Source organism: Trachemys scripta, chromosome 4 (assembly GCF_013100865.1).
Source record: "Trachemys scripta elegans isolate TJP31775 chromosome 4, CAS_Tse_1.0, whole genome shotgun sequence".
Classification (NCBI taxonomy): Eukaryota; Metazoa; Chordata; order Testudines; family Emydidae; genus Trachemys; species Trachemys scripta.
In genome coordinates, this window is record NC_048301.1 from 30,404,592 (window position 1) to 30,431,049 (window position 26,458).

Below are 26,458 nucleotides of genomic sequence, written 5' to 3' on the forward strand. Positions count from 1 at the left end.
AGAGGAACTCAGTCCAGGAACCGTTGGCAAGACTGGATTGGAACTAGAGCCCGTGTTCTTGTATTATACATTCATAAGCTGAGAGTTCTTTCCAATTTCCCTTCACTCCACTCCACCCCACCATTTCCTGATTTACAATGATTTTTAAAACATGCCTGAAGTATAGATCCTTTTGGGCATTGTAGGAAGAATTGTAAGGGATTGGCTTTTGTTTTTACTGTTTTTACTCCATTAACATGTCTCTCGAATGGGAGGAGCCAGGGATGGAAGAAGAGAGAGAATCAAGGAAAGCAGACAGAAGCAAAAGAGAGCTGTGGTTTTAGCTCAGTGGGGCTCTGGATCAATCCTCAGTGCTAGCAATGATGACAGCCATTACACCAGGACAGTTGCAAGAGTGGGTGGCCTGGGAGAGGGTGTTGTCTGAGAAGGGAGAAACACTGAATTATGCCCTGAGTATCCTGCACCAGCAAGGTGCCTATGAAGTCCTGCCCATCAGCTAATTACCCCTCTCCCCCGCCCCCCACTGACCCTAGTGGAACCTGTAGGGGAAAGAAATGATGTGGAAAGCTGACTCCCAATGGTGTGAATCAGTCCGTGGTTCAAGCGTCTGTGTGTGCTGGCATAAACTGAAGCCTCTGGGGTTAAGATTGTGATCCCCATACACCCCTGTGCAGAAGGAGCATGGTCTAATGGTTAAAGTGCAGGGGAGCACTCAGTTTGTGTGTGAAGGTTACTACTTATATAGAAAGAAGTAACTCTGAACCAAGAAATATAATGAGTGAGCCAAGAAAGCTTCATGTCACTAAGAAAACTGGCATCTCTGGAACACCCTGCAAAAAAAAGAGCTGTCCGTCTGGGGATGGTGAAGTGTAATAGTAAACAAGAGTATATTATCCTGCATCTCAGTGCCTTTCTAATATCACTGACTAATTGTACTGATGGGTGCTGATGTGGGAAGAGACAATAAAATAAACTCACCAGCCGTGGAACCACAAATTAATTCATTTCAGCTAAAAAGAATCTTGATGACAGAGTGCCAAATTCCACACTCAGATATGGGTGTATGATTCCTGTTGGCTTCAATAGGATTTCAGGATCTTGGAGCCAAATTTGTCCCAGTGAGTCTATCTGAGTTAGTTTAATTGAGTCATGGGCCTAAGCCACGTGGCCCAGCTTGGATACAGAGCTGAAGCATCCTGAAGTTCAGGGCTGTTCTCCTTCTGCAGCATGAGTAAGTCTTACTGACAGTGATGGTCTGGAACTGTTGCTGCTGCTGTTAAAATCTGATCCCATCTTTATCCCAGGAGATGGTTGGGATTCAGCTGGAGCCAGTAGAGGTGGTGATGTCATCTGGGTCCCGCTCTCTGGCCCAGTCTGGTGAGGGCATCTCTCAGGATTAGGGTGACAAAAGCCTGGGGTGCCAGGAGATGGTGGAGGTGGCAGCCAAGATGGTGAAGCTTTCTTAAGTAGCCTCCGTTTGTTCTTCCTTCGTTTTCTCCCCAAGTCTTTTTCTTTAAGGACCCAAAAAGGATGTGATGGGAGAAATAACTCAAATACTCACTATTTTGTCCTCCAGTTAGGCCTAATATCTGACATATCAATTCTGGGCCATTAATTTCCAGTTCCACATCTGTTTTTACCAAGCATGATTTCAACACAGCCCTTGAATCATGTCAATGTGGCCTTTTAGGACTAATTTGGTCTCTCTGTCTGGTTCTCTTGCACCGGTTTATAACATTCATTATTGAAAGCAGCTTGACTTACGTTCCATCAGCATTTGTTACTCTAGGTTATTGTCACATCTTATGACCTTCTGTATATTTTTTACAATTGAGGTCACAGTTCAGGTAAATTGGTTGAACCAGTTATAACAAAGGGACCCTTCTCTAGGTTAATTGGAGCTGCTCCCTATGATTGCTGAGTTGCATCTCTTTATAGTAGTTTTTAGCTGCTTATTGGGTGGGTGACTAAAAGTTTTTGGGGTTTTTTTAGTATGTTGGTGGGGAGCTGGTTGTGGACGCTAGAGCTGCTTTCTGAACCTGCTGAGTACCAGGACAATGAAACAAAGGAGAGTGTGGGCAACTGGTTGAAAGGGAAGGTGTCACCCCACAGCATACAGCACGGGACCCTGCATTCAGGCTGGGCAGGCATAGCTTTGTAAGCATATATGGGGCAGTTGGGCATGTGCACTTCCCTATGTAAACTGGGATCCTGTCACAACCAGGTTCACATCCCCATAACTGGGAACTCGCAATCTCCTTAGAATCTGTTATTCTTCACTACTCCCTGTTCCCACTTTGCAAGCTCAAGAGTCACCGTGCTGAATGATGTATTGACATATCAGGTGCAGACAGCTCAGGGAACCCATCTCCCCTGCCTCAGGCAAGCTGCAGATCAGATCCTCTCCACAGTGCTGGACAGTGTGCAAGGGATAACCTCTGCACAGTGCTGGCTAATATGTTGGCTTGCATGCCATGGCTCAAGTGAGCATGGTCTGTGAGTCAGGGGTCACCTATCTTTAGATTCTCAGCCGAGCAGCTTGTATGCTACAATTGGCAGCAAGGACTGGCCAGTGGGAGGTTACACCAGGTTCAATTGAGAGGAGTAGCATCTTGATGCCCCAGCCCATCATGTCTTTTCCTGCAGCAGAGGACATATTGGGCACTGTGTCAGCCAGAGCAGGATTTGACCCACATTGTTAATCTCTAATCGATTCCTTACATTCTTTGTGGATCCCTAATTTAGTATGTGGGACTGCAAGGCTGTTTGCCTTCAGTATGTCTTGCTTTTCTCTCACTTCCAGAGATTTCAATAGGGCAAATCAGTTAAAGTCAGAATGTGCCAATTAATTATGTCTGCTCTGGGAGTGGATTAAATGAGCACCACTTTATGGGCTAGCTCTTAAAGTAAAAGAATGAACAAGTCATTCTGGCCAACCAGTTATAGCATTTCTTTTTCTTGAAGTCATGACTTGATCTTGGAAGATCTGCCTGAGTCTTTCTTCTGCAATCCATCAAGTCTGGGACTTGTTCCTCTCTCCATTTTCTAACTTGACTCAGGCCAACAGTCCATGCATAACATTCCATTGAGACCTGAGGGCTTCCATGTTTCCTGAACAATTCTCTCTCTCTCTCTCTCTCTCTACCCTTCAGCAGCATAACGTGGGTTACTGCAGTCTGAAACATACTGAGAGCCTTATTCATTTTCATTGTAGTATCAATGCAGTGCTCGGCCTTGCGTAAGGCTGTGTGTCTGCAGTGGCCGTAGTGCCTAGAGATGGCAGGATTCTTGATGACACAAAAGTCATTGTTATTCTTGGCTCCTGCCTTATATTTCTTGGGTCAGCTTCGTTTCTCTCCATTTGGCTCCAGGATGAAATTGGCCACAGTTATATGTCACAATCGAGATGTTTGGCCAAAATATATAGAAATATGAATTGGCTCTTTCACAAATGTAAATCGGCCAGCTCAGCCATGTTCTGTGCTAGACTGTATAGGCAGAGTAAACGTGCTGGTGTTGCTCTTGTGTTTTGTCCCTAGGACTTAAGAGGCCATGAGGAAGTTGCAATGCAGAAAAATAAGAGCTGCCTTATGGTGTGTGGAAATTAATATGCTCTAACCTTTTCATCCACCAGTTCACTGGTTTCCCACTTTATTACTTAAGAGATGTGAGAATGTTTTAAAGAAAATAAATTTACTAGCACATGCATGAGATCTATACTGTCCCAGCTCTGTTCAGTAGAATACCGATTAGTATTCCAGCCGTGAGCTGAAAGAGCTGCCTAGCAAGAACAATGGGTCAAACCCAGAAGTCCCTACTCAGTCTTGCTTTCCTGTCATGTAAGGGAGTACAATTGCACATGGAGGAAGGACTGTCCAGTGATTAAGGCACTAGCCTAGGACCTAGGAGAGAGAGAGTCAAATCCCTGCTCTGCCATAGACTTCCTATGTTACCTTGGGCATGTCACTTAGATGAAGATTTTCAGGTGTCACCAATGATTTTTGGGTGCCTCAGTTTGTGTCCAACACTAATGCCTTAAAGGGGCCAGATTTTCGGAGGGCAGGTGCTCAGACCTTCTGAAAAATCAGGCCCTTGGAAGGTGTCCCAATTCAGGCACCCCCAAATCACTAGCCATTTCTGACAATCTTGGCCCACGCCTCAGTTACCCCATCTGTGTAATGGGGATAAAAGTTCCCTACCTCACACAGGTGTTGTGAGGTTAAATACAATAAAGATTGTAAGGCACTCAGATCCTGTTGTAATGAGGACCATATCAGTACCTCAGATAGACATATAGGGCCTATGGTACTGGAGAAGAGGGATAGATAATTTAATATAAAATGGGCCAAATTCATCACTGCGATAACTCCACTGAAGCCAATGGAGTTACACCATAGATGAATTAGGTAAAGCATTTGATACTGTACTATGAAATACTAATTCAAATTAGCTTGAACATAAGCTCTGTCACAGGGGTTGAAAGCTTGCTGAAGGGCTATAAACAAAGGATAATGATACCAGGCAATGACCTGAGTGTAGAGAGGTTTCTAGGGGTACTGCAGGGACCATTATCAAATCTGGTCTTATTAAATATCATCTTTAATGATGTGGAAAAGAGTGTTCACTGGCTTCAGAATGGTTTTATTGGACATCCTCAGCTCGTGGTCATATTCCTCCAGTCTAATATTGCTGTGTATCACTGTTGCTGGGATTATTTGCAGCTGGCTCCACAATCCAGAAGGAATCATATTAGTCATTGATCTAATAGCACATAGCTGCAAATATGGCATTTGAATGGCTGGCAGTTGTCTTCTACAGTGTATGTATATTTGAGAGTCTTTGGACCTGCTAAAGTCACACAGCAGATAGCCTCCTCTTCACTGAAAATTTCTACAGCCTCAGTCACAATGTGTGCTGTTGTTGTTTTTCCTTCCTGGGGTAGCTGCAGCATTGGGACATAAAGTGGTTGTTTCCCAAGCCCCTTGCATCCTTGACCACAGGTAGGATGTTTTTCATTCTGCCTTTCATCTTGTATTCCACAGCATACACACTGATACACTGGACTATGATGTCCTCATTCCAAGTTGGTCTATCTCTGTTCTGCCTCCTGGGTTCCTCTAGCTTGAGCTTGTGTACTTGTTCCACACTAATAGCTGTTATCATGTTGATCCTTTCCCTGAACAGTTCAGCTGCCCTTGCTATATGAGGGCATTTCTCTCGGATTAGGTCTTTCTCTCAACAGTCTGGGATCCCAATACTCAAGCACTTTTCTCAGCTGTTCCAGTGTTTTGGGCATTATTCTTGACAAAAAACATTACCTAATTTCTCATCTTTATCCCCCTACGGGCAACTATTTATACAGACTCAGCTCTTATTTCCACTGCTTCCATGCTTGTGCAAGGTTTACTGTTTGGACTTTCAGCCTACCTGGTGAGCTGAGTCCCTCCGTGCCTATTTGCTCTGCTTCTGGTGATGCTTTGTTTGCCTGTTTTTCACACTCCCTTGCTGGCGAGTCTCACACCGCCCACTGCCACCATGTTTCATGTGTTGTGTGATAATAACCTTAGAGGATTCCGTATTTCTAAAACTGAACTGGCTTTTTATTAACAACCATTTACAGAAATGCTGCAGTGGCAACTAGCATTCTAGCCATGCGCACAAGGACTGGCATCCAGGTGCCTCATCCAAACTCTTCCCTTCTGCAATTTATGTTCCCCTCTCCAAGTTCCATGCAAGTAGCTGCCGAAGGGCTAAACAATGCATTAACTATGGGTTCAATACAGTGCTTGTTAAGTCAATGGGAGTCTTTCCCTTGGCATTGGCTCAGGTCCTATATCTGCAGATAACACTAAATGGGAAGATTTTGTGAACTACACTGTGGGCAGGGGAATAACCCAGAGGGACTTAGGACACATCTACACAGCAGATTAGAACCTGCAGTAGTGAGTCTCAGAGCTCGGGTTCACAGGCTTGGGCTTGCATTATGGCACTAAAAACAGCTGTGTAGATGTGGCTTGGACTGGAGCTGGGGCTTTGAAGCCTCCGCCCCATCCCTTGGCTTCCCAGCTCCAGCATGAGCCCAAACATCTACACAGCTGTTTTTAGTGCCATAGTGCAAGCTCAGCAAACCTGAGTCCTGGGCTCTGAGACTTGCTGCCATGGATTTTAAATTGCAGTGCAGACATACCTATAAAGAGGTTCTAGACTTTCCTTCCTATGGGCAAGAAATTAACAAAAGGAAATTCAACCTGGACAAATATATGTAGGGGAGGGAAGGAGAATCCAAACCCACATCTGTTTAATGGAAGAGAGAGTGAGAGGCAGCCAGAGGGCAGAACCAGGGCTGGAGGTGGAGGCCAGCACCCCCATTTGAAAATATTTTGGGGGCTGAACTTTGTTTCTTCCCCTGTGTGTTGGACTGGGGATGGAGCAAGTAGGAATTGGGGTGAGTGGGGCCTTGGTGCCAGTGTCCAGTCGGGGGAGCTGGTCCTGGGCCTGGCAGCTCCATTCCCTCCCTGTTGCTGGAGAGCATCTTCTAAGTGGGCTGGGCACATGCAGAGGTGCTCAGTGGTGGGTCAGTGTGGATAAAGCCGGAGACACTGAAGTCAGGACTGGGGAGGGAAGCACAAGGTCTGGAGCTGCCAGGAGCCCAGGATGGAGCCAAAGCCGGGTGACACTGGGAGCTGGGAAGCAGGCTGTAGAGAGAGCAGAGCCCCCTGTGGGGAGCAGGAGCTGGGCACAGGTAATAGGGAGGTGGGGATTTGTGGGGAGTTACCCCAGGTCCCCCAGATTCCCCACTGCCCTATCTTCCTCCCAGCTCCCTCCACTACCTCCCCTGCTATCCTCTGCTCCCTGCCACGGCCTGCGCCCCAAATATACATTTCAGTCCTTTTTCCCACCCACCCCCATTGAAAGCAAGCTTCTGCCACCTCCGGAAGGCAGTAAGGCCAAGAGGAGTCTTGGGGTGCATGGCAAGTTACAATGTCACATAGCAGCAAAAAATTCTATTGCACGTACTGAGGTTTCACATCACAGAACAGGGAGTACTTCCAACCACTGATGGTAATGGAGAAGCATAGGGACAATGTTTTTTTAATTATTTTTTTTTTTAATATGAGACTTCAGAGAAAAGGTTCATAGCACACAATCAGGTTTTATAGCCTCCACATTTAAAGAACTTAAAATTATACTTTTTGGGCCAGGTTATGGTCCACACTAAATCAGATTTCTGTCACCCTGGTGGAACAAACCAGAGTTAAAACTGGCCTAAGTGGCTAACTGAGGAGTATTCTAGTGTAAGAGGAATCCCAATGTGCTGTAGAGTCCACTCCTCACAGCCTGTAGTGTAGGAGCTGGGTCAGAGGGAATGAGATGTTCTTGGAGCACTGTAGACTCTGGCAATCCTCAGCTGTTGTAACCCCTCCCTGGGAATCTTTGCAGCTGGGCATATCTTAGAGCAGCTTCGAGGCTATGCTAATTTATGCGTGGGGATGAGCCCAACAATAAACCCAGTATATGCTGCTGGTGGATCACTGAGCATTGCAGCTGGGACTTTAACCTAGTAGCCGATTGAAGTCCTTGCATTTGGTGGTGTAATTTTGTGAAGCTAAATACCAAAACAATTATTCCATTCGTACTCTGCACTTATCAAGTAAAACTCTTGTTAAAGTAAATGAATTTTTTGTCTGAGTAAAGACTTCGGAAATTGGCCCATTTATATTTTCAAAGGTCTTTGAGCGTCTCAGAAGGAAGGTGCTATATGTGCAGTGTTATTGTTAAAGTGTTGTCAGGAATAATTTTAAAACATAAGACAGATTTTTAGGGTGGAAAACCTAAGGAGTTTGATGCCCAGTTCCCATTAAAATGGATGGGGATTGGATGTCCAAATCCATATAGCAATTCTGAAAGTCTCAGGCTAAATTTGAAGCCAGACAACTTTGACATGTAAACATATAAGTGGATTGTAGAAAACCTTGTAAATGTAAATCTGTGCCCCAGGTTTCAAAGATCCTCCACCAATGGCCAAGCAGAACATGTGAAATGCATTTCAGTTCTGGAGGTGATATGAAATTGACATGTCCAGAAGTTATCATGGAACATTCCCAATCTGAGATCTACTAAAATCTCAAGCTCACGTGTGGAAGCTCTTTGAGATCTTTGAATGAAAGACAAAATACAATGATGACAATACTTAACACTTATATTGCACTTTTAATCTCAAAGTGCTTTATAAATATTTGCCAAGTAGGCCTCACAACTCCTGTGGGATGAAGAAGGTAGTGTTTTCTCTTTCTAGCAAGGGATGAATTGAGGTACAGAGAGTTTGTCCACGGTAGGACAAAGGTTCTGAAACCTAGGGTTCACGTAAACCAGCTAAAAGGTGTTAAATTGGCAAACTGCCCTGTCTACAGTAGGGGTGAAATCCTGGCCCCATTGGAGTGCAATGGAAATTTTGGCATTGATTTCAGTGGAGCTAGGGCTTCAAAACATGTTGGCCATTGTGTCTTAGCTATCGTTGTTCAAGACAGTCCTAAAATCACCTCAGAGCAAGGGTCGGCAACCTTTCGGAAGTGGTGTACCGAGTCTTCATTTATTCACTCTAGTTTAAGGTTTCGCGTGCCAGTAATACATTTTAACATTTTTAGAAGATCTCTTTCTGTAAGTCTATAATATATAACTAAACTATTGTTGTATGTAAAGTAAATAAGGTTTTTAAAATGTTTAAGAAGATTCATTTAAAATTAAATTAAAATGCAGAGCCCCCTGGACCAGTGGCCAGGACCCTGGCAGTGAGAGTGCCACTGAAAATCAGCTCGCGTGCCGTGCCATAGGTTGCCTACCCCGCTTCAGAGAAATAAAGGAGCTGGCAAGGGGAGTGGATTCAAAAGTGCCTGTACTCTAGTATGGTGATTAAAAATTTGCCTTTTAAAAGCCTAATTCAAGGATAGCAGAAGATTCAAGGATAGGGGCTTGTCCATCTCTGTAGTAAGTCCAACTCTATGAGAGGCAGTAGTTAGGTCGATGGAAGAATTTGTCTGTTGATCCAGAGGTTCTCAAATTTGGGGGCGGGGGAGGGAGGGTTAGAAGCTTTTGGGGGGGGAGACCGTGCCGTGCACATTTTACCCACAGCAATGAATAACTATCAAACTCATTCCTCCGGACATATTAGGTCCTTGGCTAGCGCTGTGCACTTGACTCTAGGTGGTGCTGTGCACTTTGACGGATTTCTGTTAAGCTTGCATAGCATTATACAAAGTCGTTGCCATCTGTACATTAATCCATTTGCTACAATGCGGTGTGCACATTTAATTGTAAGCATCAGCCACAATCACAGTTTTGCTTGTGCTCTTACTGCAATGGATCATTGGCTCTGTTTGAATCAATGCCTTACTGTTTTTAATATTTAGTGAGATGCATGTTGATTTGTTTTAATCGATGTATGCACTTGTGTAGTGGGAAGGAGGGCATAAACTACTACAGACACAAAGAAGGAGGGCACAATCAAATAAGTTTGAGAACCACTGTGCTGACCTAGCAGTGTTTAGGTCAGATTAATTACATCATACAGGGCGTGACATTTTTCACAGACCTGAGTGATGTAATTAAGCTGAGTTAACTCAGCAGTGTTAGACCATCCCTAAGTATTGCTATTGAATAGGAAGAATTCATTAGAGTAGCAGTCTGCAGATCTTTCACAATTCATTATAACGGGTTTTTGTATAGTGTCAAAAGTTTCACAGTTTACTCTTTACATGCATAATCAATCTATTTGAATGGATAATAGCTTTCATCTACAGAGTGTTCTCTGCATAAAACAAATCCAACTAATCCAACTAATTGATCCCACACTCAAAAAGAAAAGGCATTTTACAGCCATTTATTTGTGATTTGAAGGTACAGTTACAGGAAAGCACAGAGAGCATGCTCACAGGTAAACAAATGTAAATACACATACCTACGTTTCCATTCTTGAATTAGAAACTTGACATGGACAGTTTCCCCATCTATCACCCAAACCAATAATAGACACAGTCAGTTAAAACATTAAAATAAAATAAGATTTCTCAGGGTATAAAACCATATCAGAAACACTTGGGCTGTCATTGGTCCATTTACTCCTCTGAAGTATAGGTGGACTTTGAGGTTAGTGTTATCTACACGGTATACTTGAAGATGAAATAAAAATATTGAAATGTGTCTGTGTTAAAGGAATTATTAAGAACTCTTTTGTACTGAAGATGTTGCATTCCCAGCATGTGGTGGCTTTTTTACGTGAATAACTATGACAAAAGCCCTTGTAGCTCTAAGAGGTTAATAAACAAAGTGCTAAGACAAAGGAAAAATGCAGTTTGGTTTTGACAACGGCAGGCCCATATAATGATGGAACATGTGCTAGTATAGAATTCCAGCCTGCCTGATGGAGAGCCAGAGAAATAGTTTGCTCCAGAAATAACACTAAATGGTCTAGTTAACAAGTACCTCCAAGCTAGAGCTGGTCAGGAATTGTCTGTCAATTCTTTTTAAGTGAAAATGTATTTTCTGCAGAATTGAAGTTTTTTGCAGGAAAATCTAAATGTTTTGTTTCAGGTCAGGTCAGCCTGAGTCAAAACATGTCCTCTTGTCTAATTGAAACATTTTGGCTTGGGTCAGTTTGACATTAATCTGAGTCTTCCAGAGCTGCAGTCATGTGCCTTAGGCTCCCATACTCCCCTAGAGGCCAGACTCCCTGGCTGAACTACAGCTCCTATGATGCACCATGCTGCCCCTCTGGCTGAACTGCATCATGGGAGATGTAGTCCAGCTGGGGAGCCCCGCCAATAGAAGAGAATGTGGGCTGGAGGCCACCATACTACAAATTGTAGAGCTAAATGTTGAACTGATCTGAACTAGAATGTGGACATTTCAGAATCAACATTTTTCAGACTTTGGTTCCACAAAAAAGTTCGTATTTTGATTTTTTGTTCCACATCAGAATGGAAACAAATGTCTGTCATAGTCATTTCTTACACTGTGCTCTAAGCACCCCACCACCTTCTTACATAAAAAGAATTGGGTTGATGTACCAATTTTTTATGTACGAGGAGAAGTAGTTGTAGAATTAGGACACGGGGCCCCAATCCAGCAAAATACATTAACACATTTAAGCAAGTTAGTAGCCTCATTGACTCATTTGTGTGCTTAACATTTAGAGCTGGTTGGAAATTTCTGAATTTTGGGCACTTTTCATAAACATTCTTGGGAAAAATATATTCCCACTTTTCAATCACCTTTATTAAAGCTATTCACATGCTTGAGTGGTTTGATAGGTCAGCACCTGCATGCTCAGGTTTCTGTCTTGTATTTTGCCCATTGAACTTGTTCTTGATCGTTATTTTTACAGAACCCAGCATAATGGGGCTCCAATCCTGCTAAATATTTACCTTTAACAATAAATTACACAGGGGCTGCCCAAAGTATGTGATACCGAGAGCCACATTGGTCACAAAAATGGCACCTAATCTGCATGTAAATGTAAAGGAATTTTTAAAATAAAAATAAATGTGCTTGGACTTGGAGGGGTAGATGAATCAAAATTACCTTTTTTTTTTTTTTTTTTTTTTTTTTAATTTTGCTAGGAATAAAGCTTTGCAATTGATCGGCTTTGACCTCAGGTTTCCAAAGGTGAAAAGTCAAAGTATTGGTGCAGTGATTAAAGCACAGTAAGGCGAGTCTGGAGACTTGGAGTCTCTCCATCTCTGACACAGACGTACTGTGTGACCTTGGGCAAATCACTTAACCCATCTGTGCCTCAGATTCCTGATCTTTAAAATGGAGAATGCACTTTCCTACTTCACTGTCACTTCCTGTTTCTAAACTTTCACCAGATAGATGGTTACATAGGAAACTCAAGTATTAACAATAATCTGAAATGAAGGGCTTGAGTCTCCTTTTGCTTATGCTGGTTTACCAGCAGCAGAGCTATGTTGTCTTCAGTGAAGTAATTTCTGATTTATACTGAGTGAGAGGATCACCAAGACCCTCATGTTCAACAGATTCATTTTACACCAGAACCAGAACAGGGAAAGAGGATCTGACCCTTTCTTTTTTGAGTCATCTGTATTGTGGGATATTAAGCTGGTCCAAACTAACCTAAGCGAAGCTTCATTAGGCAATCATTTCATGTGCTGCACTTTGAACCCTGTCCCCTACCTCTTTGCACTGACGGGAGCCATAGGTGCTAGAACTATGTAGCTGTGGAGGGTGTGGCCGCACCCCCTGGCTTGACATGGTTTCCATCATGTACAGGGTTTACAGTTTGGTTCAATGGCTCTCCGCACCCCACTACAAAAATTGTTCCAGTACCCTTGACAGGAGCTCCATTACCATGTAAAACTTGGCAACCTCCTCAGCACCGCTGTGTTGTACCAGGCTGGCTGCTAGGTGAGAAGCAAGCAGCCTTGGAAATTGGTGTAATATACCCTCGCTTTGCTACTGGAGGCTGGGAGCATCTGCCAGTTCTTGCCAGTCCAAAAGTCTTGAGGGTTTTTGTTTGAATGTATCTGTTTAAAGAGAATTCAGTAGAGGGGGGGAAAACAATTAAAACGAAATGTCTCTTTTCCAAGGGATCTCTATTCTGAGATTGGGGAAGGAGGGTATAATCAGCTCTACACATCCTCATCACAACAAATTAAAACAAGCTAAAAACTCCGTATACATTCAGTTTTCAATCATTTGAGAAGGTTTCGATCCCGTTTGGCCAGCAGCACTTTTAGGTCGACTGTGGCTAGGAATTCCAAGCAAATGTGGCTCAGTGACTTTAAACCAATACGTGTCAAATCTGATCTTAAACCAATTCTTATTTGAGTTGGGATTGTAGGCATTTTCCAACGATCACCACTGCAGAAACAAATCAATAGGTGGCTTGTTGTGTACATAGAGGGGAATGTTGCTCAACGTGCATAGCTCTTTTCAATTAACAGTAATGAGGACACAGCTGTCTGAGCCTGAAGCCAGTATTTTCAGAGAATAATTCTCAAGGATTTTTCCTCCTCCATTGGCTTCTGTCCAGTACCAGTTCTTTGTTTACAAATGAACCAAAAGGCCACGATGTTTAGACAAGAATTACCTTGGTTTGTGGCGCTTTTAATAGTGTGGTAAAGCCTGTTGGCACATGGCCAAACTCAAAATCAAATGAAATTTGAAAAATAACATTCTCCCCTGATAAATCCTTAACTTCCACAAGCCCAAGCATTACAATCTTCCAACCAAGCAGGAGTGGACAACACCCTCTTTTAGGAGCCCATCAAGTCTGCTCCTAAAGCAGCTGGCAGAGGGATATGCAAGGCTCACTCTTTCTGAGAATGAGTACACAGCTCTTGTAAAACTCCCAGTGCCTGCAGGCGTGGAGCATTACTGGTGGAAGCTGAAGCTCAGACTTTGATCTAGAAGAATCTGATCACTAGGCCACCTAGAACTGGCCAGCACTGCAGACAATTTGAACTGCTGCTTCCCAGTCAAAAGTGAGCATGTCTCGCCACCCTCCCTGCAAACACAGTGGGTGCTGCTATATTCTTTTACTTCTTTCCTGAAAGAATTGCCTGCTATTTATCCCTTTCAGAACCCTGCGAAATGCTAACTGGCTGACGGAAGTTTTATCAGCTGGGTTCAGGGCAAGAGGAAGATTGCCAAAGGAAGACAAAACATTGCAACCTTCAGCGTAGATGAATGTAGCTTGCACAGAGCAGGGGCATGATGAAGCTATCTACAGCCATAGCACCTCGGGCTGGGAACCCTTTACATCTCATAACTACATAACTTTGGATCTCATCAGTCCTTGAATGGGATATCTCAAACTAAAACCAAAGTATTGGGAGAAGTAAGTTTGTGATTAGGTATCACACAGCCAATTCTCAGCATGGTGTTAGAGCAGTGGTCCTAAAACTTTTTCTGTCGCACCCTGCCCCCTTACTTGTAATGGAATCTGTCCATGCCCCGCCCCCAGGAGCTGCGGCCACAGCCAGGGCTGGGAACGGAGCTGAAGCCGGGCTCCAAAGCTGGGGTTGGGGTCACGGTTGGAGCCGTGGCCTTGGCCAGGAGTGGGACCATATCCGGGACCGGAGCTGGGTCCAAAGGCTAAGGCTGGGCGGTGGGGCGAGAGCAGAGCTGGGGACCAGTGGGTCTGGGTGGCGCTCCCTCCCCACCCCTGTGGGGGCTGGCCTGGGCCCTGCCATGTCCCCCCAAATGTTCGTCTGTGCTCCCCTAGGGGGAGAACCCCACAATTTGTGGACCACTGTGTTAGAGGGAACTTCCAGCATTACAGTGGCCCCTGTTATTTGCATGTATACCTGAGGTCCTGATCTCTTGTGGACAATAAAGACCCCATAGCACTTTCTGGGAAAGTAGCCTCAACATCCAGACTGAATTCCCAATGTGGGTAATTACATCTGCCATACCTGAAATTTCTCTTGCATTTTTAATGGAATCATTCATTTAATAGCCAGCTAAATAGCTAGGTAGTATTCCTGCTCAATGTTTAAAACAGCTGGCACATTTCTCCCCAGAGGTGACTGAATTTCAGTGGCAGGGTCCATCAGGGTGAAAGATACCATTATCATTACTTGCAACTTGATATTTGCACACATCTGTTTTCTTGACTACCTTAATTTCTATTTAATATCTCCTTTGGGTTGGTTTCTTCTGATAAACTGTACTTTAAAATACGTCTACTCCCCTTTTCACTGGCTATTGTGATCTATCAACAGCCTCTATCATCTTTAGCCTGCCAAAGGAACTCTTGGAAAAGGAGCTCTTAATGATTCAGTTAAAATGTACGGTCAAGAAGTTCACTCATTAGAGGAAATGTAAACTGACCACCAATTGGCTAAATCATTTGGCTGGACTGTTTGTGCTAGTGATTTCTCCAGGCTCCCTGGGGCTTGAGAGCAGTAATAGCAACACACACACACACACACACACACCCTTTTCTCATGTCCTAGTCCCTAATGGAAAAGTCTTATAGAATTCAATAGGTGATTAAGCCAATAGGATTCTATGGAAGTGTAAAAGTGTTTTATACATATTACTCCAACATCCTATATATTTAACAGAGGTTTCCATTGTTCTTTTAAAACCATGCTATAGAATTAAATAGTAAAGCTATAATTAAAAGCTATAGAAAAGTTAACATTTTTCTATTGAGTTCTATAGGACTTTTCTATATGGGTTGGTCTTTCTTTGTGTCCAGACCCACATTTCATATCACGCAGCAATGGGATAATATGCCCTTTTGCTAGAAGTATGTCCCAAGACACTGAAATAATTAATAATGTGGTTGCCTGTGCAACTTTGGATTCCAGCTGCAACCTCTTTCAGCTACCATTGCTGATGCAATAGAAACTGTCGTTCAGTAAATAACTTCACAGCAGCTGGGAGTATTCTATCCAAGCACTCATCTGGCTCCCATCACTGTAGTATTCAGTACGGACCTTGGAGTCCTGCGGTGATATACTTATGTAAGTGTCAGACATTATGACACAAAATTGATGTATTTATTCAGCTGAATAAATACAATTTGTTGCCGATGAAGATGAAAAGATGGAGATGCAAATTTTCTGCTAATTAATTTAATGGGATTGGTACACTGAATATTATAATAAATGTTCCCCTCCACCACAGGACATCCTGCTCCCTACTGTTCTGTCACGTTGTGGCTACTCAGAACTTCACAGGGGGAGCAGGGAAATAACTAAGATCCTTGTGCTCCAAAACTAGGCCATTACCACTTGAGCTATAACACAGAGACACGCTATTCTGATTCCATCTACTCCAGGCTAATGGCATGCCTGCATTCTAGCCAGTTTATTACATACTTTTATTTAGACAAAAATCTTCCCGGATAACATGGGGTTCAAATCATTTCTGACCTTGATATAACAAATCTTTGGCGACACAGAACTACACAAGTGTGAGCTTTTTGGTGGGCAAGAACTGCCTCTCATCGTGCATTTGTACACGATGGGCCCTACCCTGGTTGGGACCTCCAAGCACCATTGTAATATAAGTAACACCAGCAGCAGGGCTAGAGCTCCGCTCTGAAAGCACAGCCTCTTACCCATTGAGCTATTGCTTATTATCAGCATTATTTCTTCAGTGCTGAAAGGGTGCTAGCTAAAGGAGACTCTCCATTAGCTGTCAGAGATATTGAGCTAGGACACACAGTCAAGCAGTTCTTATATTAGCCAGTAGGAGCAGTGCTTCACATTAATGATTACCAATATTGAGTGTCCAAACTCAGGCTGACCATCTATATATAGAACTGCGTTAGCCCTAGCAATCAACTGTTACTATAATGTAAACGGGATGCAGAGTTAAAATAAATTCAAAAGTCAAGGGCCCGTTCTCAGACCCTGAAATTTGCAATTAAACAGGTGTATAGGGAGTTGGTCTTGGATAGTTTCCAGTCTCAGCTGGGCTGGCTGTCCTTGGAAAATAGGACTGACCCCACACAGCAGCAGTTTGAAGTTGGCTTCAGTCTGCACTTTAGGAATGTGGCATTGTTATTTTCCCCTTTCTTATCAACTGTAATTATCATGAGAAAAAAACCTTCTGAGAAAACATGTGATTTCACTGTGTAAAAATCTACTACCAAGGAAATTATTTTCTCAGTGTCCAAAAAAGGAATGGTGGAGACATTTAGGGAAAGAGCTTTGTTCCAAATAATCTTGGAACCAATATCCATGTCCCAGAGCTCGTCTGTTTAGTCCTGGCTTGTGATTATTCCTATAAACAATAAGAAGACATTCATTCTATTTATTGTTCTAAAAGTGAGCTGCCAGTGTTTTAAATTACCAAACCATCTCTATTAGTTAGGGAGGTGGGAAATGATGCTGGGAACCTGCAGTCCCTCAAGTTGTTGCAAGAACATTGGAAGATGCTTCCCTAGCACCTGGGTAAGCTCCTGTGGCCATGTTGGTTTAATGGTGGGAGCCAAGGGGGAAAAGAGAGGAAAAGTAAAAGCCTAAAAATAAAACACCCCTGAATCAAAACATCTAGAAGAAGGGAAAGTCTGTCTGCACTTGTCTTCTCTATAACATACATCCACTGCTATGCAGTGCATCCCCATTCGGATGACTGGGACACGGACACACACACTCTCTCTCTCTCTCTCTCTCTCTCTCTCTCTCTCTAAAACAAACTGATCAGAGGAGCTAATCATTTTTTGTATGAAAAGATTTTTTTCTTCCAAAATTGGCCCTCTCTCAGAACCAGAATTTTTCATTAAAAATTGTTGATATTGTTGTCCCTTTCACCTGAGCAGTTTAGACAATATTCAGGGCCTTAACAAGCTGTTTCCATTGGCAGGTGTTTCTTGGGTACAGCCCTTTTCATTTACAAAGAATGTGCACAAAGTCCCGTTTCCCTGAATGCCGTAGAACAAAGAATAGCATTTTCATCAGCAGCAAATTGTATTTATTCAGCTGAATAAATACAATGTCAATTTTGTGTTATAATGTATGACACTTATATAAGTATTTCTCCACAGGATTCCTAGATCCGCACTGAATATTATAGTGATGGGAGCCAGATGAGTACTTGGATAGAATACTCCCAGCTGCTGTGAAGTTAGTTAGTGGACAACAGTTTCTATTGCATCAGCAATGGTAGCTGAAAGAGGTTGCAGTTGGAATCCAAAGTTGCACAGGCAACCACAATATTAATTATTTCAGTGTCTTGGGATATGCTTCTAGTAAAAGGGCATTGATATTATCCCATTGCTGTATGATATGAAATGGGGATCTCCAAATCCCTCCATATCACTGTTCCATTTCAATGCCACTCTCATGACAGCCTCTCCTGCTCTCTAACGTTCTCACACCCATACAACACTTGCTAAAACAATTCCCTAGGTCCTGTGTTTGTAACTAGTTCCAGGGATCCCCCTCCGACTACATGGCTGAGCCCTGCTCAGGATTTGCCATGCAGCCAATTGCCTATGGCAGTAGCTTCTATTGTCTCCAGCTACCTCATTACAATAAGAGGTTTAATTGCTCCTTCCCGTTAGCCTGAAAGAAGGGTGCTTAGAATATCCATTGGCTTTAACCAGGTCTAGGATCAAGGGAAGCCATTAACACCTTCCAGAATAACAATATTATCAGCATTTTCTGATTTTCAAAGTTTTCCAGGCTTAGAAGGAAGAAAGAGAGGGTGATTGTTATGTCTATTTCTGAATACTCCAGAGGAACTCAGATATTATGGTGATGGGGCTCCTGGGGACCTAGGTAGATAATATGCCTCTCATGGTAATTGATTCATGATTCTAGTCTGACCTCCTGCATCGCACAAACTGTAGAACCTCACCAATAATTTCTACATCGAGCCCCTGTTTGTTACTGAGCTATAGCAGATCTATTACAAAGATAGTCTGTCTTGACTTTAAAATTTCAAGCAATGGAGAATCCACTTAGCTAAGTTGTTCGGATGGTTAATGAGCCTCAGTGTTAGAAATTTGCACCTTATTTCTATTCTGAATTTGTCTAGCTTCTCGCTATGCCTTTTTCTGACAGATTGAAGAGCTGTCTTCTATCAGAAACCTCTTCCCTGTACAGGTACTTGGAGACTGCGATCAAGTCACCTCTTCATTTTTTTTTTTTTTTGGATAAAGTAAATAGGTGGAGCTCTGAAGTCTCTCACTGTAAGGCGTGCTTTCCAGCCATCAAATGATTCTTGTGCCTCTTTTCTCAACCATTTTGATTTTTCAACTTCTTTTTTGAAAGATTGACACCAGAATTGGACACAGTATTCCACTAATGGCCTCACTAATAACATGTACAGAGTTAATCCCACCCTGCTAATCCTAACTTGATATTCCCTAGCAGCATGCAAGGATCACATTCACCCTCTTACCCAGGGCCGGCTCCAGGGTTTTTGCTGCCCTAAGCAGCAAATAAATAAATAAAAGCCGCGATCGCAATCTGCCGCACTTCTACCGACGCCGGTTCAGTTTTCGGTGGCAATTTGGCGGCTGGTCCTTCGCTCCGAGAGGAACAGAGGGACCCACCGCCGAACAGCCGGGTGTGCTGCCCCTCTCCGTTGGCTGCCCCAAGCACCTGCTTACTGGGCTGGTGCCTGGAGCTGGCCCTGCTCTTACCTATAGCATTTTATTGGGAGCTCTTGTTCAGATGGTTGTCTACCATTACTCTTTTCAGTGTCATTGCATTCCAGGATACTGTCTCCTGTCTTGTGGGAATGATGTGGGTTCTTTGTTCTTAGATGTATGACCTTGCATATGTCTGTGTTATCACGGGTTGTTCCATGAGCTCACCTTACCAAGCAGTCTGTATAACTGACCTGGCCCTACCATTATTACTACTACACCAATTTGTGTCATTGGCCTTTTACCAGTGATTTAATATTTTCTTCCAGATCATTAATAAAGTTGTTAAGTAACACTTCACAAGAAACACTCCCACTGGCTGATGATTCACCATTTACCATTATTTTGAGATCTGTCAGTTAACTAGTTTTTAATCCATTTAATATGGGCTACATTGATTTTTGTGTAATGCTAAACTGACATTATCCTGTTCTCCCTGACTCCCTTATCAGGGGTTTTCTCTCTATGCTGTGGTGTCTTGTTATATTGTTGTTACAAGTGATCCTGGACCCAATCCTGTGTTCTTTATGCACCTGAGGCCATAGAAATGAAAATAATCATCATGCATTCTGTTGAGGAGTAGCATCATTAGGGAGGGATGGTACCAGCTTCCTGTTTGATTGCTATGTTTTCCTTTTTATATTTAAAACATATTTTTTTTTACATGTTTGCATGCATTGCTTTTTTTAATAAAAACCCAGTGAGTTAATGTTCATTTGAATTATGGAAGTGAATACATCATTTTATTCATTATATTATAATGTTGTTGATTTCCAAGGTACCAATCCCCACAGCAGCCCGGGGCTGGATTCACAAAGGGGATTTAGCTGCCCAGTGTAATCCCTGGCCCTGAGTTATGTGCCCAAACTCCCCTAGACAATGCATGGGGAGAGTTAGGTGCCTCAGAAAGGGATTCTCAGAAGCCAGCACACATTGAGCAGAGAACTGCCTAAGCTGATCCAGGAGTAAAACGTAGAGGATTGGGGCAGGATTTAAGATCCAGATCCACAAAGGGACTTAGACACCTAACTTCCATGATCTGGGCCTTAGGCGCCTGTCTCTGGTCAGAGTTCTCCTGGAGTTAGGCACCTAAGCCAGGTCAGTCCTTTCCTGTGAAAAACTAGAGACATCTTCATTTACAGTTCGATCCTGCACTCTGATGCATCACTTGCATTGCCACTTACCACCATTTTTTGAGACACATGAGAGAGAGTGCGGTCTAAGCAAAAGGACTGAGAGGAAGGAACTTCTGAGTCCTGATCCCAGTTTTGTCTGTGTGATTCTTCAACTGCTCAGCCTCAATTTTTCCATTTGTAAAATGGGGATAGTAACGTTTATCCATCTTACTGGGTTCTATGAGGATTATCACTATAATTAGTATTACAGTATCACTTAGAGGGGCCATTCAAAAGCAAACCTCATTGTACATAAAAAGAAGAACAGGAGCACGGCTGTTACTCTGAAACCTCTCATTGTACATAGGTGCTGAACAGAGGGGGAGAGAATTCCTGCCCTAAAAAGCTTGCAGTGTAAACAAACAAGAGAGACAAGTTGTGTGTGAGAGGAAATATTACTAGCCTCACTTTACAAATGGGAAGTGAAGCCCAGAGAGATTCAGGCCCAGATCCTCAAAGGTATTTAGGCATCTAACATCCATTGAAATCAATGCACATTAGATGCCCAATTACCTTTGAGGATGGGGCCTAAATAAGTTGACCAAAATAACAAGGGAACTGCACTAAAGTAAGTCCCAGTCCAGTGGTTTAACCACAAAACTCACCACCCCCGCATTAATTAGGTCATACTTTATGAAGTATCTTGAAAGGAAAATCACTAGCAAAGCGTTAAGTATTATTGATGCTATATACATCATGGTGTGTGGAGATAGCAGGAAAAAGCCCAGGGAGCACGCACCTAGCCCTTTGTCCTTGTATTGAGAATGGGATAGAAATGACATGCTCTCCAACTAGAAAAGGAAGTGACTTTCACAGAATGCGCTACAGTTATGACTTTTACTTTTAATTTTCCACTGTACCAAAGGATGCCAAAGAATGTTCTTGGCATGGTTGAATGTATTTTTCCTGCAGGTATTTAAGTCCAATGTATTCAGTATGGGCAACCTGTCTATGGGTCACTGTTTTATAGGTAGTTTTTGCCCCGGTTGGTTTGCTTTTTCCCTATTAAATGTTTAATTTCATCTTTATCAGAGCACCAATCTGAGAGAGGATATGGAGTTCTCACTGCCTGTGCCTCTGTGCTAACAGGAAGGCTGGGAACAGGCGGCAGCTGCTGCAGTGCTGCCAGTCCCTCTGCACCTGCCATCTCCCTGCCCCATCTTCTTTCAAGGATATAGGCAAAGGTTACTAAATGCCTGGGCAGATATTTTTCCCAGGGTATAACTGTCATCCATCACTTAACAAGCCAACGCCATGTAAATACAGGCTGGCAGACATGAGCATTACATATTATACTGGAATTACTCTATGTATTTGAACTGAGAAGGCAACTTGCCAAATAATATTTATTTTATTCCACTGACTGGGGCTTTCAAAGTTTTAAATGTGCATCATCGGTGGGGCTTGCCCTGGAGGAAGCCAGCCAATGAGGTGGAACATAAAGGTTGAATGTTTGTATTAAGACCTAATCCAGGGCTATGAAGCTGCCCATAATGTTTACAGTTTTCATGGGCCATTATGTTGCTGCCCCATGCAGTTCATACCAGCCTTACCATGCAAGTCAATCAGGTGACCCCCATGGGTAGCAAAAATATAAGGGGCAGCAAAATGTTTTGGGTGGGTGACTGCACACTAGTAGAAGTGGAAAATGGCCAGTTTTCCTAAGGTGGCAAAAGCATTGCTTGTAGCCCTCGTTGTCCAAATTTTGCTTTCAAATGGAAATAGAGGTTGAATTGTCTCCTCTACCCGGGCGGAAGACTATGGTTTGAAAGTAAGCTAAGGACTCTTCCCAGTAGGTAGTGGAGACAGACAACAGCAGTGATGCCTTCATTTCTAGAAATAGGTACATTCCATGTAACTCTTTAGTAGTCTCCTCACAAGGCCAATGCATAGAGCAGAGCTGATTTCAGAGCAACCCGCTGCTTTAGGAGAAGGTAAGTCTTATACCTGCTTCAAGTACCTGAGTTTAGAGGGGTAGGGGAGCTACTGTGCATAAAGAATGAAGAGAAAACAGTGAAGGAAGGTCAATACTCTTCAAACGCTATTTGCACCACATAATACCTTGAGATCCTCCTCCTGCCCACACTTTGGACCAAACGGTGCCTCTGCCATTAATGGCACTGGGAGTTGTGAGCATGGAATGAGGGCATGGCCTGAATGCAGCCTTTTGTGAGGTGCAGGTCCAAGCCCCGCCAAGAACTTGGGCAACAGCAGTTATGGCTGGTAGGGTCCCACGTTCCTGCATTTAAAATAAAAAGCATAAGTAAAAAACTGAATGCATTTTGATGAAAAACACATTACCATAATTGTTACCTGTTATCTGTATTTGGCTGGTACCCACAATGTGCAGTCTACATGCAGAGGAATATACAAGCTCTACCCCCAAGGGTTTTCAGTATACTAAGACAAATAACATATGACAGCTGTGGAAAGTGTGATCCCCAGCTTACAAGCAGATTTCAGACATGACACAACAATGTTGGGGTTAACAAAACAGCAAGGTAGGGTTTGAGGGAGTAGCATCAATATGATGACATGATAACTCAGCAAAGGCCAGCGCACAGTATGATGGAATCAAGAATAATTTAAAAATCATCAATAAAACATAGATATCTAAGTCGGCTGAAAGAATCTCACCATTTATCATCTGACTATTCCATTTCTGACCTCTAGAGCCAAACGCAATGCCAGAAACACTGGGAAAGATATCGGACAAGGAGGGATTCAAATTGAACTTATGACTCCAAAAGGCATTTTTAATCAACCTTCTTCTTTGTATGGCTGATGTAGAGCAAGAACTATAATTTTACATTCAGATGGTTAAGCCAGATAATTGCGTCAAGATTAGTGGAGGGTATCGCTGTGATGCCGCCTTCGTATTTGTGAATCAGGCATTGAGTTGTTATATGTTCCATGGTCTGTTCTGGGTGACCACAGTTGCACACTGGAGAGTCTTTAATTTTCCATTTGTGCAGCAAGTATCTGCATCTGCCATGGTTTGTGCAGATGCGGTTTAGGGTTGCCCATTAGCTTCACAGGAAATCAAAGCCACAGATCTTCTGCATTGGGTATTTAACAGGGTGTTTGTAACTTCTTGTGAACTCTATTTGACTTTCCAAACTTCAGAGTTGCAATTGCATTGGTGAAGGTTAAACACATGGGTCCAAAAGGGCTTTGGGACTTCAAGTGGCAGTGAGGGACATTGTTAAGGCCCTGGTGGATGTGGAGACATGCGTTTTCTATGATCTGCTAGAATTCCCAAAGTGTTGAGGCATTGCAGAGAATGGATTGGGGAGCACCAGCAGCCAAAGTGTTGGGGTCAGCTTGAGGGTTCCAATAATGCAATTTTTTAATCAATTAGGTTATAGTATCTCAGTTTATATTATATCGAATTATTTGCAAACAAATAAAAAAAAAGTGGTAATAAAATGCCAAATGCATTGAAATCAGTAAGGCTAATTAATGTTTTTTGAGTGAAACGTTTTCCTATTAGAAAGACAAGTGAGTAAAGTAATACCTTTTATTGGACCAACTTCTGTTGGTGAGAGAGAGAAGATTTCGAGCATACACAGAGCTCTTCTTCCTCTTTGAAAATAGGGTTTCACTGAAATTTTCAACAAGAAATCAGGGAAATGGAAATGAAATGTTTTATTTTGGGTAGGTTGATATTAATCTTTGCAATTAAGCCACCAAAAATGTCCGGTGCGATGGAAATTCCATTTTTTTGATCAGCTCTAGGAAACAATCGCTTTTATGGGATTGATCCTGCAGGGATCTGAGCACCTTCTGAGAGATGTGGAGTACCTTCTCCACTGACTTCAGCACCTCACAACTTGGAGTTTTCTATGGATTTCTGTGCAATGTCTCAAACACTGAGTATGTTCAACTTCCTTTGATTTCTTCTCAGATTCATCCTCTGATATATTTCAAGTGTCCATACAATTAAAATAAACTCAGCATTTGTTTTAATAATTATATAAAGCTTTGTTGGTACATTTCTGTATTTCAGATATTGATGAATGTGCTTCCGAGTCACACCAGTGTAACCCCACCCAGATCTGCATAAACACTGAAGGAGGATACACCTGCTCCTGCACTGAGGGCTATTGGCTCTTAGAAGGCCAGTGTTTAGGTATGTTCTTCTGGAGTGTTGATATATATTCTCTAGAGCAGTGTTTTTCAAACCATGGGTCGCGACCCACTAGCAAGTCGTGGCATGTAAGGCGCTGGGTTACCTTGCTTTGGTCAGCACCGCTGACCGGGACGTTAAAAGTCCTGTCAGTGGTGCTGCCCAGCTAAGGCAGGCTAGTTACCTACCTTTTCTGACACCGCACTGTGCCCCAGAAGCGGCCAGCAGGGGGACCATGGGGCTCCGCGCTCTGCCCCTGCGCAGAGCACCGCTCCGCATGCCCATTGGCCGGCAACCAGCCATGGGAACTGCGGGGGGGAGGGGGCGGTGCCTGCGGGCGAGAGTCACACACCTCCGCCCAGGAGCCAGACATGCTGCTGGCCACTTCAGGGGCGCAGTGTGGTCTGCGGTGCACACTGGCTCTGCTGCTGACCAGGAGCCACCAGAGGTAAGTCTGTGCCCCAATCCCCTTTCCCAGCCCTGAGCCCCCCAAACTTGGAATCCCTTTCTGCACCCCAAACCCCTCATCCCTGGCCCCACCCCAGAACCTGCACTGCAACCCAGAGCCCTGCCCCCGTCCTGCACCCCAACCCTCTGCCCCAGCCCAGAGTCCTGACCCCATCACGCATCCTAACCCCCAGCCCTGAGGCCCCTCCCAACCCAGAGCCCCTCCCACACCCCAAACCCCTCATACTCCAACTCCGTTGGGTCACAGGCATCAACAATTTTTTTCAACTGGGTCCCCAGAAAAAAAGTTTGAAAACCACTGCTCTACAGTGATTCTGGAAAATCAGTGTCCATCTGATTAATACAATTCATTCTAGTCATAATTCTGGTCTCTTTCTGTCTTCCCAATGTTTTGATGATAATTAAAGTTGGATTGTTATCATGGGTCTCCCAAATTCCATAATTTTCGTATTTCTTCTGTGTTCAAAATCTTCCATAGTTTTGGACAATTTAGGATTCTGTTATGTGCATATGGTGGTACGGAACTGAACTGACATCACTGAGAGTCTTTGTCAAATACAGAGCTCACCCTTGGCCTATGTGGAAAACTAACATCTTTCTTATTTAAGTGCCAATAGTATGCTTGACAAAAAGAATCCCACATGGAACAAAATGGCAATGCCATATGACTGGTATCCATGTTACTGACTTCCACTATGAAAGCAGCCCCTTTTGTATATTCTAGTTCATAAAAATATGACATACCAGCAACATATGTCCTTTCCACATGGTCATAATCCTGACCTAAGGCGCTTACATTACTAGAGACCAGGAGCTCAGTAACGATAACATCGAGAAACAGAGCAGTGAACCCACTGGAAAATCTTGGACACAAGCAAACATGTGAGTCTGAAACCAGCGCTGTTTCAGCAGATTCAGAGCTCTTCTCTCTGTCAGCTGCAAAGAGTCAATCTCTCAGTGTCTGCAGTGCCCTACAATGTGAAAAACCAAACCCTACCAAATAGCAGCAACAGCAAAGGTGCAAACTCTACCACTTCCCTCACCCACTCCCCTCAATCAGTATCACAGGCACTGACATGGGCTTTAATTTTAGGCCAAGTCATATAAGTCAGAGACATGACTGAATGTGTTTTTAGTGTTCTTGTTACACTCTCTTCCTGCTTTTTTTCCCTCTCAGCACAGGCTGTTTGCCCATCTGTTCTTCAAAATGGGACTTCAGTGTCACACCACCTCAGCTGGAAGGAGAATGGGATTTCCCTGCACATTTTCCTTGGAATTTGTCCTTGGAATTTTCCATGGAATTTATTTCTCATCTCCTCCTCCTGTCTAGCAATTGGAATGGAGGATTGCATGGCTGCTTTTTTAACTTCTGCTAAAAGCTGCTGTGTAACTCACCTGGGGGTGATATGAAGTTATCAAGTCCCCTGCACCTTTAATTCTAGAGCAGGTTCCTGTAACTGCTATTCTCCTAGAGACCTGGGAAAGAGAAGGCGTAGTGATAAATTCTCTGGTTTAGTAAGGCCACAGAAAACCCTATGTTCAGTGGAAATTGAG

General features: G+C 43.3%; 1 protein-coding gene across 2 annotated transcripts in view; it reads left to right on the forward strand.

The window, feature by feature from the left end:
* Positions 1–26,458, forward strand: part of FBLN5 (fibulin 5) — a 59,196-nt gene that overhangs the window by 11,573 nt on the left and 21,165 nt on the right. For both annotated transcript variants that reach the window (XM_034769814.1, XM_034769813.1), the window contains exon 5: positions 24,317–24,439. In XM_034769814.1, coding sequence (XP_034625705.1) covers positions 24,317–24,439 — 123 coding nt within the window. The remainder of the gene's footprint in view (positions 1–24,316; positions 24,440–26,458) is intronic.